This window comes from Mesoplodon bidens (genome assembly GCF_964165515.1).
Source record: "Mesoplodon bidens genome assembly, chromosome: 11".
Classification (NCBI taxonomy): Eukaryota; Metazoa; Chordata; class Mammalia; order Artiodactyla; family Ziphiidae; genus Mesoplodon; species Mesoplodon bidens.
This window is the reverse complement of record NC_138167.1, coordinates 80,373,127-80,389,566: the sequence shown is the minus strand read 5'-3', so window position 1 is coordinate 80,389,566 and position 16,440 is coordinate 80,373,127. Positions and strand designations below refer to the sequence as shown.

The window sequence follows — 16,440 nt, the reverse complement described above, 5'->3', positions numbered from 1 at the left end:
CAAATATTCAAAATCAGAAAATAGGAAAATAAAATACTGAGAATTTTACCATAAAGGATGAAAGCTGATCCCATGGGAGTAAAGGAGATTCTTGGGAAGAGAATGTGAAAGGAGAGAGGCCTTTGGAAATATTCACAGTACCCTACACTAGGTATTCAATAGATATTAAACAATTTAAGAATAAATATCAGTAACTTAGACTAACCGGGGCATTATGTTGTTTTTTAAAATGATTTTACTAAGATACTTGTATTTTTTTCTAGATATTTTTACACATTTTAACAACCATGCTACATTAAACATTTTAACAGTCGAAACCTGCCTCTGACTTTTTTTCAATTACCCTTGGATCCATTGTGCTAAGGCAAAATTGCAAACGTTTCAACAATTCTTTAAAATACGTGATGTTATCTTGCCTTTTTCTTTTTTTTTCAGTGTTATTTCTTAGAGTGAAAGGTAGCCCAAAAACTTTTGTCTAGATTACTATTACATAAAGCAGTTTCAACATACATTAGCAAATGGACTAGAAAGGAGGATGCTTAGATGTTTTTGGAAAGATCGGACCTAACTGGGAGATTGTGTTAACAGAAAAACAATGACTGTAAGTAGCCAAGAGGATGAGGTCATGGCAAAGGAAGGTATAAGAAGTTCTTAATGTTTAGGACTGAAGCTTGTCCACATAACTCAGGATATTCAAGCACAGAGTCCTAACCACTGGACCGCTAGGGAATTCCCAATCATATATTAAAAAAATTAAAAACAGGCTCCTCAGCTTCAGCCATACCACTTACATAATAATAATAATAATGTTCATTTAATTCAGACATTTAATTTGACCATTCAAACACCCAGGAACAAGTTATTCTGACCCATACACTGCTGTGGGTGAGTAGATTAGCTGACAAAATACTACGTTGATTTTTATTTTCTCCTATTTTGTAATTTAAATGATGGATGATTTAAATATTTTTCAAAGTTGAAATCCTTGAAGTCAAAAGAGGGAAAAAACAGTGTCTTTTCCACAAAATTTCAAAGCAGCACAAATTATAGAAAATTTAAGTAACTGCTAGTGTTATGTACATTAACTGTAATTGTGTAATAGTCAGCAATATTCAGTTTCTCTCAGAAGAATAAAATCAGTCAGTTAAATTCCACTAACATTTGAGGCTACTGCTCTCTAAAAATATGTTTGATTCCCTAAAGATATTCCTTCCCAAATGACTATCTTCCAGGTTTAGAGATATAATAGCAGAATTTGATAATTTTTCCTGAAGTTTCATTATGTTTGCAAATTTTAACTTCATTTAGAGCTGACTGCAGTTACATTGGACTCATTTGTGAGAAGGCCTCTGAGTAGCTACAGCAAAAAGATCATAAGTGGCATGAGGTTTGAATTGTGATAAAATTAGTATACATTTCAGTTCATAATAACCCAGCGTATAAACAAATTTAGGTGTTAGGTATATTCTGTCCCATCTAAGGATGAACGAAACTAGTTCTCCTCATTTTAGTAAGGCTTAGTCCATTTTATATTCATTATTTTTCATATTTGCTATTCTTCAGGTATATACATTTCTCCCTCAAATTTCCTGTATGTTACCAAGTCTGTGGCTGTGACCATCTTTAAGCAGCTGATATTCTCCTGTCCCCTTTCATACTTCTATTAAGAATTTGCCCCAGTTTGTATGGGGTGCTGATGGTGTGCACCGCAGCCTTGCACCTTGTTCTTGAATGTGGAAGAACAAGGTGAACACTCAGTTTGAAGCAAACCAGATGAGCAGGGATTCCTTTCTAGTAAGTGAGCACTTTATATCCATGGCAAACCAGGTAATTCAGGATGCTGTCAGTGTTGGGTCAGACCCGTTCCACAGGCTCATGCTTATCTTTGAATTCCTTAGATCATCAGTCCCTAAAACTGGCTATTTTAAGAATCACCTGGGGATCTTTAAAAAAAATGGCAGCTTCTAGAACTCCTCATCAGACTTAGTAGAATCTTTTGAGGTCTGACAACATCTGTGCTTAAAAAGCTCCCCAGGTGCTTCGATGAGAAACCAGGTTTGGGAACCTCTAACTATGATGACAGGGCCTCACTTAAAATCTGTCCAGGTGATGAATTGTAGCCATTGAGTGACTAAAGTGCCACATAGATGTGCTCCTTCCACGTGGACTCTTTTAGGTTCTGCCATATCGAGGTATGGCTCTCCTCTCTGGGCCAAAGCATATTTTATGATTTTAATTGCAGAAAGAAAGAAATTTCAAGATATCAAGAGATAAAGACTGGGTAAAAGGATTCACCTGACTTTTATTTCCTATAAAATACAATGTCTCTGAATATACAGATATAACTTTCACTGTTTTCAGCTCCATGCACAAACATAGGTGGGTGTAAGAGTCTGAGACCGGGCCCCAGAGCTAGCTCTGCGCTCTCGGGGTGCACTATGGTAAAGAGACCACCAGCCTTACAGACAAGGTACCCTAGGCTCAACCTAGCATACCTTTCCAAAGAATGGGGATTTTAAAACTTTCCAGAATGGAAACTAAAGCCCCAACTGTGAAGTCCATTTTATTTTACTTCAGATACAAAGAGACAAATTTCTCCCTACTCTATTTATGAAGTCATACAAAAACAAAACAACAACAACAACAAACCACCCCAAAAATAAAAAACAAGACTTCTAATCAAAAAAGACAATAAATAAGTGGATGTTACTCTTTTTTCCTCAGGGCAGATATGAAAACGGACTTTAGTCTCCCTCGCATAATTTTTTATATCCTTCTATTACATGACTGGCTAGGAATTATTTAAGGATTTTCTTGTGATTCTCCATGACAGAGATAATTGTCAAATCTACAAGGGCAAACTTGACTTCTAGCTCTAAGTTTTTCAAATGCCCATGGCAAAGTTCCCCTTGAATGTTCTCTCTCTCTAGTGTCTCAAAGTTTAACTGTTTATCTCCTAAATATGGGTCTGGGTTAGGATTGGTCACAAGGGAAATTTGTGCAAAGGCAGAGGTGAAGCAGCAGTCATTATACTCTGAAGGTCGGTGTAGGACATGAGGTGCTGTGGCAGCTCACGCTCATTTTGCTGATTTGCTGGCTCACCTTAAATCGGGGCAGAGGCCAGGTGTGAAGCTTTTTCAGAACTGGATCTTCTTCGGTTTCTCTGAGTCCTGGGCCAGATGCATAGTGGCACTGTGGCTCTCATAAGCACCTGCACCATGGCTCCTGCAGGGACCAGCATTGTAGGTGATGAGACAGGCTCACGGTCTAGTTTGACTTTGTGGGTTCCAATTTGTCCCTGCTCACCCCCACTTCATGTTTAGCTTTCCTGCCTGACTGTAAGTCCTATGGATTTACAGTAATTTCAGGTCCAGCCCCAGACACAGAGGCAAATTCTTCTCCAGCTCCCACAGTCTCATAAGGTCTAATCCCTACAATAAATCTTTTATTCCATATGACTCACTGTGGCTATGCTTCTCTGATCAAACTCTGATACAGACAGTGGTATTGGAAGAAATTCCAGGAGAACAAAACCTTAACAATGTGTTTCTCTGAATTTGTTCTGGGTTATCTGGTCTGATTGGATTTAAAGGCATTGGTGACCAGCTGTCAATGATAATGGTGACACTGGTTGTCCATGGCATGCATCAGCAAAAAAAATTTTCTTAAATTATGACCCGTGGATACCAGTAATCAAATGGCTGAAGAAGGCAAGGCTTTGGGTGACCAAGTAGATGCTTCCACAGAATATTTAAGTGAAAATAAGGACTACAGTGGGGTTGGCTGTTTTTTTCCTAATTATGTTGGATAAGTAGGGGAAAGGAAATGATGAGCTTAGGGTTTTAAACTCTCAGTTCAAGAGGAGATAAGGGACCAGAAAATGTAATGATTGCCTTCCTATATGTACAAGGCTGTAATTTCTAAAAACTAAACCCAAAATCTAATCCTGAATTGTAATTTCAATTGCAGTTGAATTCCCAATCTTGTAGGCCTTGTGTTATCATAAGGGCTTTTTTTTTGAGCAGTGTGGATGGGAACACATGGGAAGATTCAGATGACACTGGGATCATGAACCCCTAAGTTCTGCTGAGCCTCTTTTGCTAGTAGAAACAGCTCTTCCTCCCCCTGAGGTAGTTGCCTTGTAGGGTGTGCTGATCCTTCTCAGAACCAGTTGTCAATACCTCCCATTGCTTCTAGGCCCCATTGCAGGAAACCCTAGAAGGTAAGATAAAAAGTGTGCAAGATTTATATTAAGAGAAACCTGGGCAACACACATGGGGATGGAGGCTGAGAATGTTTGTTTGGATGTGTAGTAGTCAGCCTCTTGGATGGCCCCAATGATCACCTCCCTTTCTACATCGTATCAGGATTCGTCTGCATGACCAGTAAAATACAGAAGTGATGGTGTGTCACTTCTGAGATTAGGTTATAAAGGACACTGCAACTTCTGTCCTGGTTGCTCTTTCTTTCTTGAATTACTCTGGGGAAGCCATGTCATGAGGAGCCCTATGGAGAGGGCCACACGACAAGGAATTGAAGCATCCTGCCAGTCGCCAAGTTTGCGAACCTGCAAGCAGATACTCTGGCCCCGGTCAAGTCTTTAGAGACCACAGTCCCAGCCAACAGCTTGCCTACAACCCTATGACAATCCCTGAGTAAGGTCATGTAGTTCAGCCACATCCAGATTCCTGACCCTCAGAAAATATGAGATAATAGTATTTGTTGTTTTATGTCTCTAAATTTTGGAGTAATTTGATAAGTAGCAAAAACTAAAAGAGAAGGAATATAATGGTAGATCAAGGCAAACTTACTGATATGAGTACAGTAAAGAAAATGGCCCAATTCATTGTTTTAGCTCAGATTGCTGAGGATGTCTCTAACAGTTTGGCTGAAATTTAAACTCAGTGGCAGCCCATATTAAATGAAATTAAAATGCTAGACTGCCTTGGTATACTGAATAGGAAGGCATTGACAAAGACTCTCTCCTTGACCAAACTTTAGTTAGGCTACTCTGATCCCTTTTTCCACTAAGCCCATCCTTGGGCATGATCATAAGGAACCCAAGTGTAGCAAGAATTCTAAGTCGGTTTAGCCAGAATCTCCCAAACTCGGTATCTGATCACGCTTGATACCTGATCAAATTCCTCATCTTCCAAGTGATGTCTGATAACCTTGGCCTGCCTTCTGCAAGAATCCTGTGAGGTCCATTTAGCAAGAATTACCCTAATCTCTCAGTAACTTCCCATTCACTGATGTCCACCCCCCCAACCTCAGACCCCAGCTCTGCTCCTTGGCTAAAAATCCTCAGTTTTAGAAATTATTTCATTGAGAACTAACAGAACACAAATTTCTTTTGCTTAAGCCACTCAGTCTGAGGTACTTTGTTATGACAGCCTCTAGCAAATTAATACAGCAGATTTCGACTTAGTGATGAGTGATTAGAAAACCAAACAAGGGGCTTCCCTGGTGGCGCAGTGGTTGAGAATCCGCCTGACAATGCAGGGGACATGGGTTCGAGCCCTGGTCTGGGAGGATCCCACATGCCGCGGAGCAACTGGGCCCGTGAGCCACAACTACTGAGCCTGCGCGTCTGGAGCCTGTGCTCCGCAACAAGAGAGGCCGCGACAGTGAGAAGCCCGCGCACTGCAATGAAGAGTGGCCCCCGTTCGCCGCAACTAGAGAAAGCCCTCGCACAGAAATGAAGACCCCACACAGCCGAAAATAAATAAATAAATAAATAAAAATAAAAATGGGAATCCCCTCCCCCATTGCCAGCAACTTTCACACTTCATTCCCCCTTCCCTATTCTATAAAAAAAAAAAAAAAAAAGAAAACCAAACAAATGCCAAAAGTGACAATTATTACCTCTAGAGGAAAACAGATCATTCAAGATTAGAAATATAATTACAGCATTCACCATGGTTTACTATAAATAGTAGTCATCATAATGTGAACACTAAGTATTGATCTCACCAAAATTATTATTGAACTCTATTCAAAGGATGGGGAATTGAGAAGATTGAAACCCATGATATCTGCTTTTTAAAGAAAATGTCCAATTTCTTTCTTAAGAGGATAACGTTTAAAATTTTTCTAATATTGTAATGCTAATTTTCTTCAAAAATCTTGCATGTTTATATAGGAACGGAGTTTTAGTCAATATTGCTACCATTGGCATACAAGACAGCTCAATTTTTCAAGTCCATTTAATAAAACAAAAAAACAAAAAAGGAAGAAAAAAGAAGAAAAGAAATTATCTCACGGAGTTTTCACAAACTCTGCAAGATATGTATTACTCCCATCCAGGACCAGCTGCACAATCTGCAGGGCCCAGTGCAAAATGAAACACACAGGTTCTCTTGTTCATTAAGAACTTCACAACGGTGACAGCAGAACATTAAACCAAGCATAGCCCCTGCGTAACTGTATAGGTCGCAAGCCCACGAGGCCAGCCCTGCTTCCACCACTTAAGAAACAGGTGCACAGAGATCAAGTAAGTTCCCAAAGGTACTTTAACAATAGCTGGGAAAATGTCAGAGCCAGAATTCTAACAGAGGTTTGATCCTTACTAAACTCTTTCCAATTAAACTAGGCCTTTCTTTGTTTAACTGAATCTAATGAAGATTTTCTAAATTTATTAAAAACAAAATCTGCTGCCAGTCACTTTCACTCTAGTTCACCCCTGTACTCCCAGGTGTTAAAAATAATTTATTGAATGCTTTAATGTGTTATATAAACTATTGTGATGAAGCAGCAAGCTGTCTTAAGAGTTCTTGCTACACATTTCCTCTTAAAATACTCTCCTAAAGTCTGATGGAAAATTCAGACATGTCTATGTGTAATGTCAATGGATGGAACTTAAAAAAAAAAAAAGTACCATAATAGCAGAAGCTGTGACACAAAAACTGTACTGCAGTGACATTCTAACCGCAAACCGAAATATAATATATCATCGCGTATTCGGATTTTTTTTTTAGGTGACTAGTATATTGGGGCTCATTTAAATGAAAAGAAAGTAAGCCCCAGATTCCAGGAGAGACGTTTGAAGGTGAAGAGACAAAAAGAGGAGGTCACGAGCAGAAACCCACACAACTCAAAACACCAGCCCGGAATGCGCGCCTGCGCAAAGAGAACCCTCCTGCGCAGAAGCCGGGCCGGAAGGGCTAGGGCGAGTGGGGCGGGGATAGGGCTGCTAGGAGAACGCGATGACGTTTGGGCCTCGGCGCTCTTCTTCGCCAATGGGTGCCGCCAGCCTGTAGTGACGCACTGTGTGCGTCCCGCTGACGACGCGCGAAAGGCACAGATCTAAAGAGCTGGAGGACGTTCGGCCTCTGTGAGCCCCAGCCTTTCCGAGGGAGCGGTGGTGTGTTCGCCATCTTAGGGAGTGAGTGTGGCTCGGCCTTCTCTGTAGTGCGTGCGGGGAGTGGAGCGCGGAGACCCCGTGGGTCGCTTCTTTGGCTGTAGGCCCCGTCGGCCTCCTCCTTTGGGGAGGCCGCGGTGACCTCCTCAAGGGCGCGGAGGCGGGAAGCGGCAAGGCCTGGGTGCGGGGGTGGTCCCAGGGTGCAGGTGACTTTAGCCGGCCTAACGGCCCCCTTTGCCTTTCCTCTGACCGCCCTTCCTCTCCCCCTAGGAAGATGTTCTCGTCCGTGGCGCACTTGGCGCGGGCGAACCCCTTCAACGCACCCCACCTGCAGCTGGTGCAAGATGGTCTCGCGGGCCCCCGCAGCAACCCCGCCGGGCCCCCGGGCCCACCCCGCCGCTCCCGCAAGCTGGCAGCCGCCACTGTGGAAGGTGAGGTCAGACCCTGTCCCGATACGGTTGTGAGGTCCCCTCGTGGTCCCCTCGGCCTTCGTGGCGTACTCGGCCCGGAGGACAGGGAAGGACGCGCGCCCTGCCCGGGGCAGCGCAGGAGGGCGCCCAGTTGCTTGTCCGAGGATGTCAGCTAGTTCCGCCCGAAGCCGGGTGTCGGATCCTTGGCCCTCCCTCAAGGGCGTGGAAGGGTCTAGGCCCTGCTCCCTCCGTGACCTCCGCGTCCTCGAGCGAGTGGAGTCATAGAGGCCGTGACTAGCTCCTTATCTTCGCCGTGAGCCCGCTTGGTCAGCCGACTAGGCATTGGGTAAAGTCTTCATTTTAACCACTGGCCACCGCAGTTATAACTGTATTATCAGTTCTTTGATTTTGCTTTCACTTTCTTTTTAAAAATATTGTTTCCTCCCTTTAGTATTCCCGGAGTCTAATATTGACTCAAGGTATGTGTGATAACTGGGTAACTGTTGTTTTAATGCGCCTGATTGACTTGTAGACCCGGAGAGACCATAGAAAGGATATAATAGATAGGAATCCCTTTGATCTTATCTCTCGGGTTTCTTGATAGTTAGACCCAACTTTATTTTAATTGTGTGTATTTTAAATCCCAGTGGAGTGTATTTACAGAGAAACCTGAAAACCGAATTGCAGGAGTACAGAATATGTTATCTACCTTGTACCTGTAAAATGTAAAGATTTTTTAAAAAAAATTATTATGTGTTTCTGTTCTGTCTTTAGTGTGAGGAAAAAACCCTTACATCATCATTCGGTCCTTCAATTTAGACAGTTCAATCTGTGGTCATTTGTGTAGTAAATGTATTTGACTGCAGGAATTTATGTTTATCTAGTTTTACACTATAGGGATCCATAAGTGGGGATAGTATTGGTTAGTGGCTGGGTAGCCTTAGAGATTTGCAAGCTTTTACATGATTTGAGTTGGATTGGTACTCAGAAGTGTGTTCTTATCGGCCGTTAGTAATTTGAAGTTTGACTTTAATTGGAAGAGCTATTAATGATGTAGAAAACTTTTTTAAAAATTTATATGGCAAAACGAGAGAGAGGTAGTATCTCACAGATAAGAACCTTCAAAATCTTTAAATGATTGTTTTGATTTTGGCAGTGAATTCCTTGCTCACACTAGGTGGAAAATTATCTTTCAGTTTACTTGTAAATGGTGGGCAGAGCTGTTCAGTTGTGATAATACTTTTTCACAGGGAAACAAAGTTCTCTTGCATTCCCATGGCCTTAGTCACCTCTGAAGAAATACTTATTTGATTTTTTTTTTTCAATCAAACAGAGCAGTATAGCTGTGACTATGGATCTGGCAGATTCTTTCTCCTCTGTGGACTTGGAGGAATCATTAGTTGTGGCACAACACATACAGCATTGGTTCCTCTAGATCTGGTTAAATGCAGAATGCAGGTTTGTTTTTGCATGTTGGACTAAATAAAACATTGTTGAAACATGGCTGTTACCTACTAACAAGCTGTGTGGAAACCTAACTGTCCAGGAGGTAAGTTGATAACCAGTAACATGAGTGTTATATTAAAATGCATGGTGTGTCTTGTCTTATTACAGAGTACAGTTGTGAATATGGCTCTGCGAAGTTTTACGCACTGTGTGGCTTTGGTGGGGTCTTAAGTTGTGGTCTGACACACACTGCTGTTGTTCCTCTGGATTTAGTGAAATGCCGTATGCAGGTTTGTATTGAGATGACAACATTGAACATCTCTTCTGTGTGTGACTTAATTCCAAGTAATATTCAAGGACTTCACAGTTGAGAAGAATGAAGACATTATGACTGCCGGAAATTTTAGTAGAACACCAAACTCAGATTTCTTTAACTCATGATTTTTACTTTAATTAGTGTTTTAAAGCCAAGAAATACCTCTTTTAAAATAAGAGTGAAGGTAGATTGTTGATCTCAGACTCTGGCTGTAAGTGGTTTTTGCTGCTGGGCTGAATTCTGCCTAGAGTTCTTCAAGGCCTACTGTTTCTTTTTTGCTCCAAATAGTCATTTTACAAAAGCACTTACACGTCAGAGTAGGCAGTCATTCTTTGTGCATTATATGATGTAACTTCATGTCTCTTATTTATTGATAAGATCAAGGCAGAGAACACTATAGATTAAAAAACTCTCACTGTATAGTGCTTAAAATCTGTGGGCATAGCTTCTTGCATATTTATTTACAGAAAAGGTTTTCTTTTACAATTAAAATGTCTTAATTAGGATTATTGAAACACAAATAATCAAACATCAAAAATTTATTTGTCCCAAACAGGATTAGCGGTCTACTTACCTAAAAGAGAAAGGAAGGTGAAATGTTAGCAGGGAGAGGAAGGTGATGTATACCAGCCCTTCTAGTACTGGCAGAAATAGATAAGATTTTTACCCCCATTAGTTAATAGAATGAATATTAAATACACCTTTGCTAAAACTTCTTATGCATGTCTCTTAAAGGAAATTTAATTTCTTAACTCAAAAGAGGGTTTTCATGTTGATGTACCTTTTTAACTTGTATTTAATTTGATTGTCTTAAGTTCACAAAACTTTATAATCACTTAATGGGCTAGCATATATCAAGGATATAGACTTATCTGTTGTTTATGAAGTAGCTTTAAAACTAATTTTTAAGTGGTAAAAAGAGGTGGGTGGTGGAAAAATCTCTTGTGTCAGTTTTATCATGTATTTTTGTAGGAATTTTATCCTCTTAACTAACTCTCCAAGACTTAAGTCTGACTGAAAGAAAGCTAGACCTTACTGTACAAAAAGTTACATTTACAAAGATAATAGTAGACATTAAGCTGATATGCAGTGAACTTGTATTTACCCACCTTTTGTGTAGTTATTAAAGTTTATATTAGAACCAAAAGGAAAAACTAATAATAACAAAATTAAGTGTTTGTGAGAAGTGTTATTATCTCTGTGGTACATTTAATTTTTTTTCTTCTTCTTGTTTTAAATAAAGGTGGACCCACAAAAGTACAAGGGCATATTTAATGGATTCTCAATTACACTCAAAGAAGATGGTGTTCGTGGTTTGGCCAAAGGATGGGCTCCGACTTTCATTGGCTACTCTATGCAAGGGCTCTGCAAATTTGGCTTTTATGAAGTCTTCAAAGTTTTGTATAGCAACATGCTTGGAGAGGTATGTAATTTAACTTTGAAATTGAAAGTCCTCAGCTTTTAGAGACTTTCCTGGTGGTCCAGTGGCTAAGATTCCTCGCTTCCCAGTGCAAGGGGCCCAGGTTCAATCCCTGGTCAGGGAACTAGATCCCACATGCCGAAACTGAGACCTGGCATGGCCAAATAAATAAATAAATATTTAAAGAAGAAAAAGGGAAAAAAAAGTCCTCAGTTTTTAACTTAAAGTATAAGACCAAAAAGGATCTTAGATTTTTGTTTGACTCACCTTGTTTTAGAACTGAGGGAATAGTCTCAGAAAGGGTGAATAGTATGTTTCAAATCATAAGGCTGTTTTTTTTTTTAACATCTTTATTGGAGTATAATTGCTTTACAGTGTTGTGTCATAAGGCTGTTTTAACATAAACAGGATAAGAAAAACTATTTCATTAGACTTCAGTGCTCTTTTTATTGTGCTATGCTGCTTTCCAGATAAGTTGGATTTGAGTTTTTTAAAGAGAAGGATTGTAGTATTCCTGTATGAGTTCAAGGGTCAACTATCCTTGGCACCTAGACATTCAAAAAATATTCACAGTGTACTATGGTTGATGAGGTTATGAGAGATATTCAGCCTCATGTGTGTTATCTGTGGACTGTGATAAAGAAACACTTAAAATGTCTGAAATTTAACTGTTGCCTAGAACTGTCTCTTAAATTGAGAACAGCCAGTGCAGCAGCACTTCATGTTTCTCCTTATGTTTTTCATTTAGGAGAATGCCTATCTCTGGCGCACATCACTGTATTTGGCTGCCTCTGCCAGTGCTGAATTCTTTGCTGACATTGCTCTGGCTCCTATGGAAGCTGCTAAGGTTCGAATTCAAACCCAACCAGGATATGCTAACACTTTGAGGGATGCAGCTCCCAAAATGTATAAGGAAGAAGGCTTAAAGGCGTGAGTAAACATTTGCCTAAATATATAGTATAAAAATACTCATTTGAGAAAACTGCATTTGTTAGCATTAAACCTGCCAGACTTTCTCTTTTTCACATCTCTTTCCCCCTCACATAGAACATAAACTCTAGGGGCAAGGATAAGTTGATACATGGCTTGAACCCTGAATTAAGGGTTTTTTTCCCCCCCCTAAGTTAGAATCATTTTCAGTCTACAAATGACTTGATATTTGACCTAAATATTAACTCCTAACTTGGGGGTTGGGGAGTGCCCTTGTTAGAATTCTTGTCATCTGTGTTCACAGTTAAGAATTTGCATATAGTCAGGCCACACATGCTTCCTTAGATCCACCTTTGTGGATGCCAATCTTGAGCTGAGTTCTACTTGTAAACTTACTGTTTCTTGTAGTTCCAGTGAAAGAAACATCCAGCAACTTTTTTGGTTGTATAGTCAAAGGTGCTTGAGTCATTGGCATGTGAGATAAATATACCTGCATGTTAGTCTTAGGTTCTGATAGAAATGACAAGCAGTAGTGCTGCCATTTTGTTACTATCAGGACTTGACTGGTGTGCGGACACTTCTGTTAATAATGAAAAAGTCTGCTAGATGAATATATGCAACCGAGTACAATAAGTCTGATTTCCTAGATTCTACAAGGGGGTTGCTCCTCTCTGGATGAGACAGATACCATATACCATGATGAAGTTCGCCTGCTTTGAACGTACTGTTGAAGCATTGTACAAGTTTGTGGTTCCCAAGCCCCGAAGTGAATGTTCAAAGCCAGAGCAGCTGGTTGTCACATTTGTGGCAGGTTACATAGGTATGAATTATTTAGAACATGCTTGTCTGTGAAATTAAGAATAATCATTTCCAGTATTGGCCTCTTTTGTGAGGGAAAAATATTCCAAAGAAGTTTTATCTTTCCATTGCGTTTTATATACTCTTCAGGATTCGTATATACTTGCTAATTCGTTCCTAAAATAATTGTTTTGTGGTTTGCATGTCATAATTAAGCTCGGGAATGTATTGACTTCACTGCTGTGCCTTTTTTTGGTGTTTAGTTTTTCCAATAACAAATTATTAATACAAGAGAGTGTTAAAATCTGAATATAACTTGAGGGATTGTTCTGTTTTACAGAGGGTAGACTGCTTTATAACTTTTCTTGTCAGTCTCACTCTAAAATATGATTTTTTTAAACAAGGGAATTTTATTACTCATGAAAATGTTGGCTGTGATGTGAAAATTTTTTTTAACTGACCCCATAATGGATCATTTATCTTGACTTTTTTCAGCTGGAGTCTTCTGTGCCATTGTTTCTCACCCTGCTGATTCTGTGGTGTCTGTGTTGAATAAAGAGAAGGGTAGCAGTGCGTCTCTGGTACTCCAGAGACTTGGATTTAGAGGTAAGATTTTTTTTTTCTCCCCTCTAAGGAAAGAAGAACACTTTGGAATATATTTTTCACTCACATTTCATATTTTATCCAGGTGTATGGAAGGGACTCTTTGCCCGTATCATCATGATTGGCACTCTGACTGCACTGCAGTGGTTCATCTATGACTCCGTGAAGGTCTACTTCAGGCTCCCTCGCCCTCCTCCACCTGAGATGCCAGAATCTCTGAAGAAGAAGCTTGGGTACACTCAGTAGATGAAAGCAGATGTGGACTGAATCTGCTTGTTCATCAGTGTTGAGGAAAATGCAGAAGGAACTTTTATATATTTGACAGTGTAGGAAATTGTCTATTCCTAATATAATTACTGTAGTGCTCTTGCCAGAAAGAAGAGTTTCAAACTTACTGTTGAAATAAACCCAACTGTTCGTGGTTTGTCTGTGACTTGATAATTATTTTTAAAACTAGTTTTTAAAGAAATAACCCTAAAATGGAAAGAATTATGCATACATTAAAACCTCAAGGAAAAAAATTCACTGTTGGTTGAATACCGTGATCCCTACTCAAATTGTCTTATGTTTCAGGATTTGTCACCCAAGAGAGTTCTTAAATTTTTAGGAACCATGCCCTAAATTTTTAAAAACAATTGTTCAGTTTGCATATGGATAAATACTCATTTGTGGTTTGTTTTGACAAATACATTTCAGTATATAATCAGATTTTTGCAACACTTATTATTAAAAATCCTAATCAATGTGCTAATCCTTATTTGTAAAAGAAGGTAATCTAAATTAGGCTGTTTCTTAGAATGATAGCTTTTTAGAAGAACCAAAACATTTGATAGCTAAAAACTATTTCAGGTAACTTAATTCTCCTCACACAGATTTGACTTTCTAAATTACAAAAAAAATTACCATAAACTATTTCCAGTTTTGTTTTTAAGAAAGGTACCTGCTTGACACCTGGAGTAGGTGAATGCCCCTGGGACGGTGGCACTTTGGCATATTCAGGCATCTGGAATTTGGTTTAAGCCCAAACTGATTTTTTAAAAGCTAGAAAGTAAGCCACTGTTTAGTTTTCCCTTGTATTTTGGTTAGGAAGTATAAAAGCCCAATCTGTAATATAGTTTATTTTTTCAAGTCATTACATTTTACCTTGAGGCCTTTGGGTATAATATCTGGATTGAGTTGACAGTCCCTGTGTAAAGTATATGCAGATGGGACCTCAGGAAAAAAACTTCGAAGGAGTCTAAACAGGAGGAGAAATGTTTTCATTACAAACCCATGTTATAAGGTTAGTGAACTAAATTTAGAAACCAGGTATATCTCATTGCATGTTAACTTCTCTCTGTCATCATCACCTGGTCTTGTTTAAGGTTCCAGTCTTACTTTGCCTGTGTTGCAGAGAAAAAGGAGGGGTTATGGGTGTAAATTTGGACCAAACTGACAAAAGGTAGAGCTGTGGTCTGAGCCCAAGCAAATGATGGCTGTGGCGGTTGGTGTCATCAGTGTGCATTAGTTACTGCTGTGTAAAAAATCATCTGAAATGTAATGGCATGAGATGACGTGATCTCAAGCTTTCTGTGGGTCAGAAATTCAGGAGCATTTGTTGGGCTCTTCTGCTTCTGTGTCTCATGAAGTTACGATCAGATGGTAGCCCTTGGGTCATCTCCAAAGGCTTTTTCACATCCGGCAGAGGGAGATTCTTGAGCATCTCCCTGTTAGTGGCTCAGTCTTTCCTCAAAATCCACAGCATGGTGGGTTTAGGGCAACTGGACTGACTTCGGGGCTCTGAAGTGGAGCCAGGCAGAGAAGCTGGATCTTTTATAGGACTTAGCCTTGGAAGTCCTAGCATTACTTCCACTATACTCTTGGTCACCGGAAGTCCCAGAAGATCAAACCCCAGCTTCATGGAAAAGGAACAAAGACTCCACCTCCTACTGGGAGGAGGGTCAGTCACATTGTAGGAACCTGTGGGGTTGGATATATATGTATATTGGGCCAATGCAGAGGTGGACTGTGGATTTAAAAACTTTAGGATATGCTGTTCAGCCAGCTTCATGAGAAATTTCCACTTCCAGCCAGGATTCAAGTTTTATTATCAAGAGAAGCAATAGGTTTCATTTGTGGGTATTGACATAAAGTATGCTGTGTTCAAGCTGTCAAGAATTGCTTGCTACTTGTAGTTAGAGAACTTTGAAAGCTATTTCTGAGAGGTAAAACCATTTCATCCTCAAAATTCAATTAAAATGCCCACTTAAAATGTGAATTCCCATTTTGTATTTTAAAATTTATTCATGCTGAAAATAAAGATTCTAATAAGGATATTTTAACATTGTTTTTTCACATTTGGCTTTAAGAAAATGTTAATTCCACAAAGCAGAACCCAGTGGGATGAGTATATGTGATTAGTTGTTTAATTGAGTTATGTCAACACTAGGAAATAATTAGTAGTTTCCAGAGGGATCAAATAAAATTCAACTTGTCTCTAAGAAACTCTTAAGAAAGCCAGATTTTTGCTAAATTATCTGGTGACATGTACAACAAAATTGAAAAACTTAACAGCTTAACCAAACCTCCATTGTGTGAAAACTTCATGAAATGTTTTGATACCATTTTGGGGAAAGTGTCCACAATATTCATCGTTTGGTGCATGGCAGGCAGTCTTGCTGCTAAATTAGGAGTTATATACTGTTTCTTCAACATAAATTATATAATCATATTGTTTATACAATTTTTATCATTTACATGATAAATCAATAATTGTTAAAAATCCCAGATACCATGTGGACAAGAGATGCTGTGCCTCTTGATACATCAAACAATGAAGTACCTTAGTAAGCTAGCTACTCTTAACAGCTCTCACCTTAGATATTACCTACTGAATCATTTTCTCTTTTGCAAGGCAGGCCTGACTTCACATCCTCTGAAGTGGTCATAGGAGGTGCATGAGATGTTCACCTCACATTGATACGGTTTATGAATCTTTGGTGACTTGAATTTCCTAGAAAGCAACTATTCCAAGGTTTTCATTTGTGGTTTTATAGACTCTATAAAGTGCCATGTGTGCAACAGTCACTTAAAGGTTGGCTATACTGAATGAAAGCCTAGAGGACGTGTCTCCTACATAAGATACAATTCCTACCTAATATACTGTGATTTGATGTGC

At 39.5% G+C, this 16,440-nt stretch overlaps 1 protein-coding gene across 2 annotated transcripts; it reads left to right on the top strand.

Annotated features, from left to right (window-relative positions):
• Positions 1 to 7,260: 7,260 nt before the first annotated feature.
• Positions 7,261 to 13,707, top strand: SLC25A3 (solute carrier family 25 member 3). 2 transcript variants are annotated; one of them, XM_081249470.1, is made up of 8 exons: positions 7,261 to 7,384; positions 7,631 to 7,791; positions 9,385 to 9,506; positions 10,776 to 10,955; positions 11,701 to 11,882; positions 12,530 to 12,702; positions 13,176 to 13,286; positions 13,369 to 13,707. In XM_081249470.1, exons 2-8 carry the CDS (start codon positions 7,635 to 7,637, stop codon positions 13,527 to 13,529), a joined length of 1,086 nt encoding a protein of 361 aa, XP_081105596.1. In that variant the 5' UTR covers positions 7,261 to 7,384; positions 7,631 to 7,634; the 3' UTR covers positions 13,530 to 13,707. The 2 variants fall into 2 exon arrangements, with proteins under 2 accessions (XP_081105596.1, XP_081105597.1); XM_081249471.1 differs by lacking the exons at positions 7,261 to 7,384; positions 9,385 to 9,506 and adding an exon at positions 9,104 to 9,228.
• The last annotated feature ends 2,733 nt before the right edge of the window (positions 13,708 to 16,440 follow it).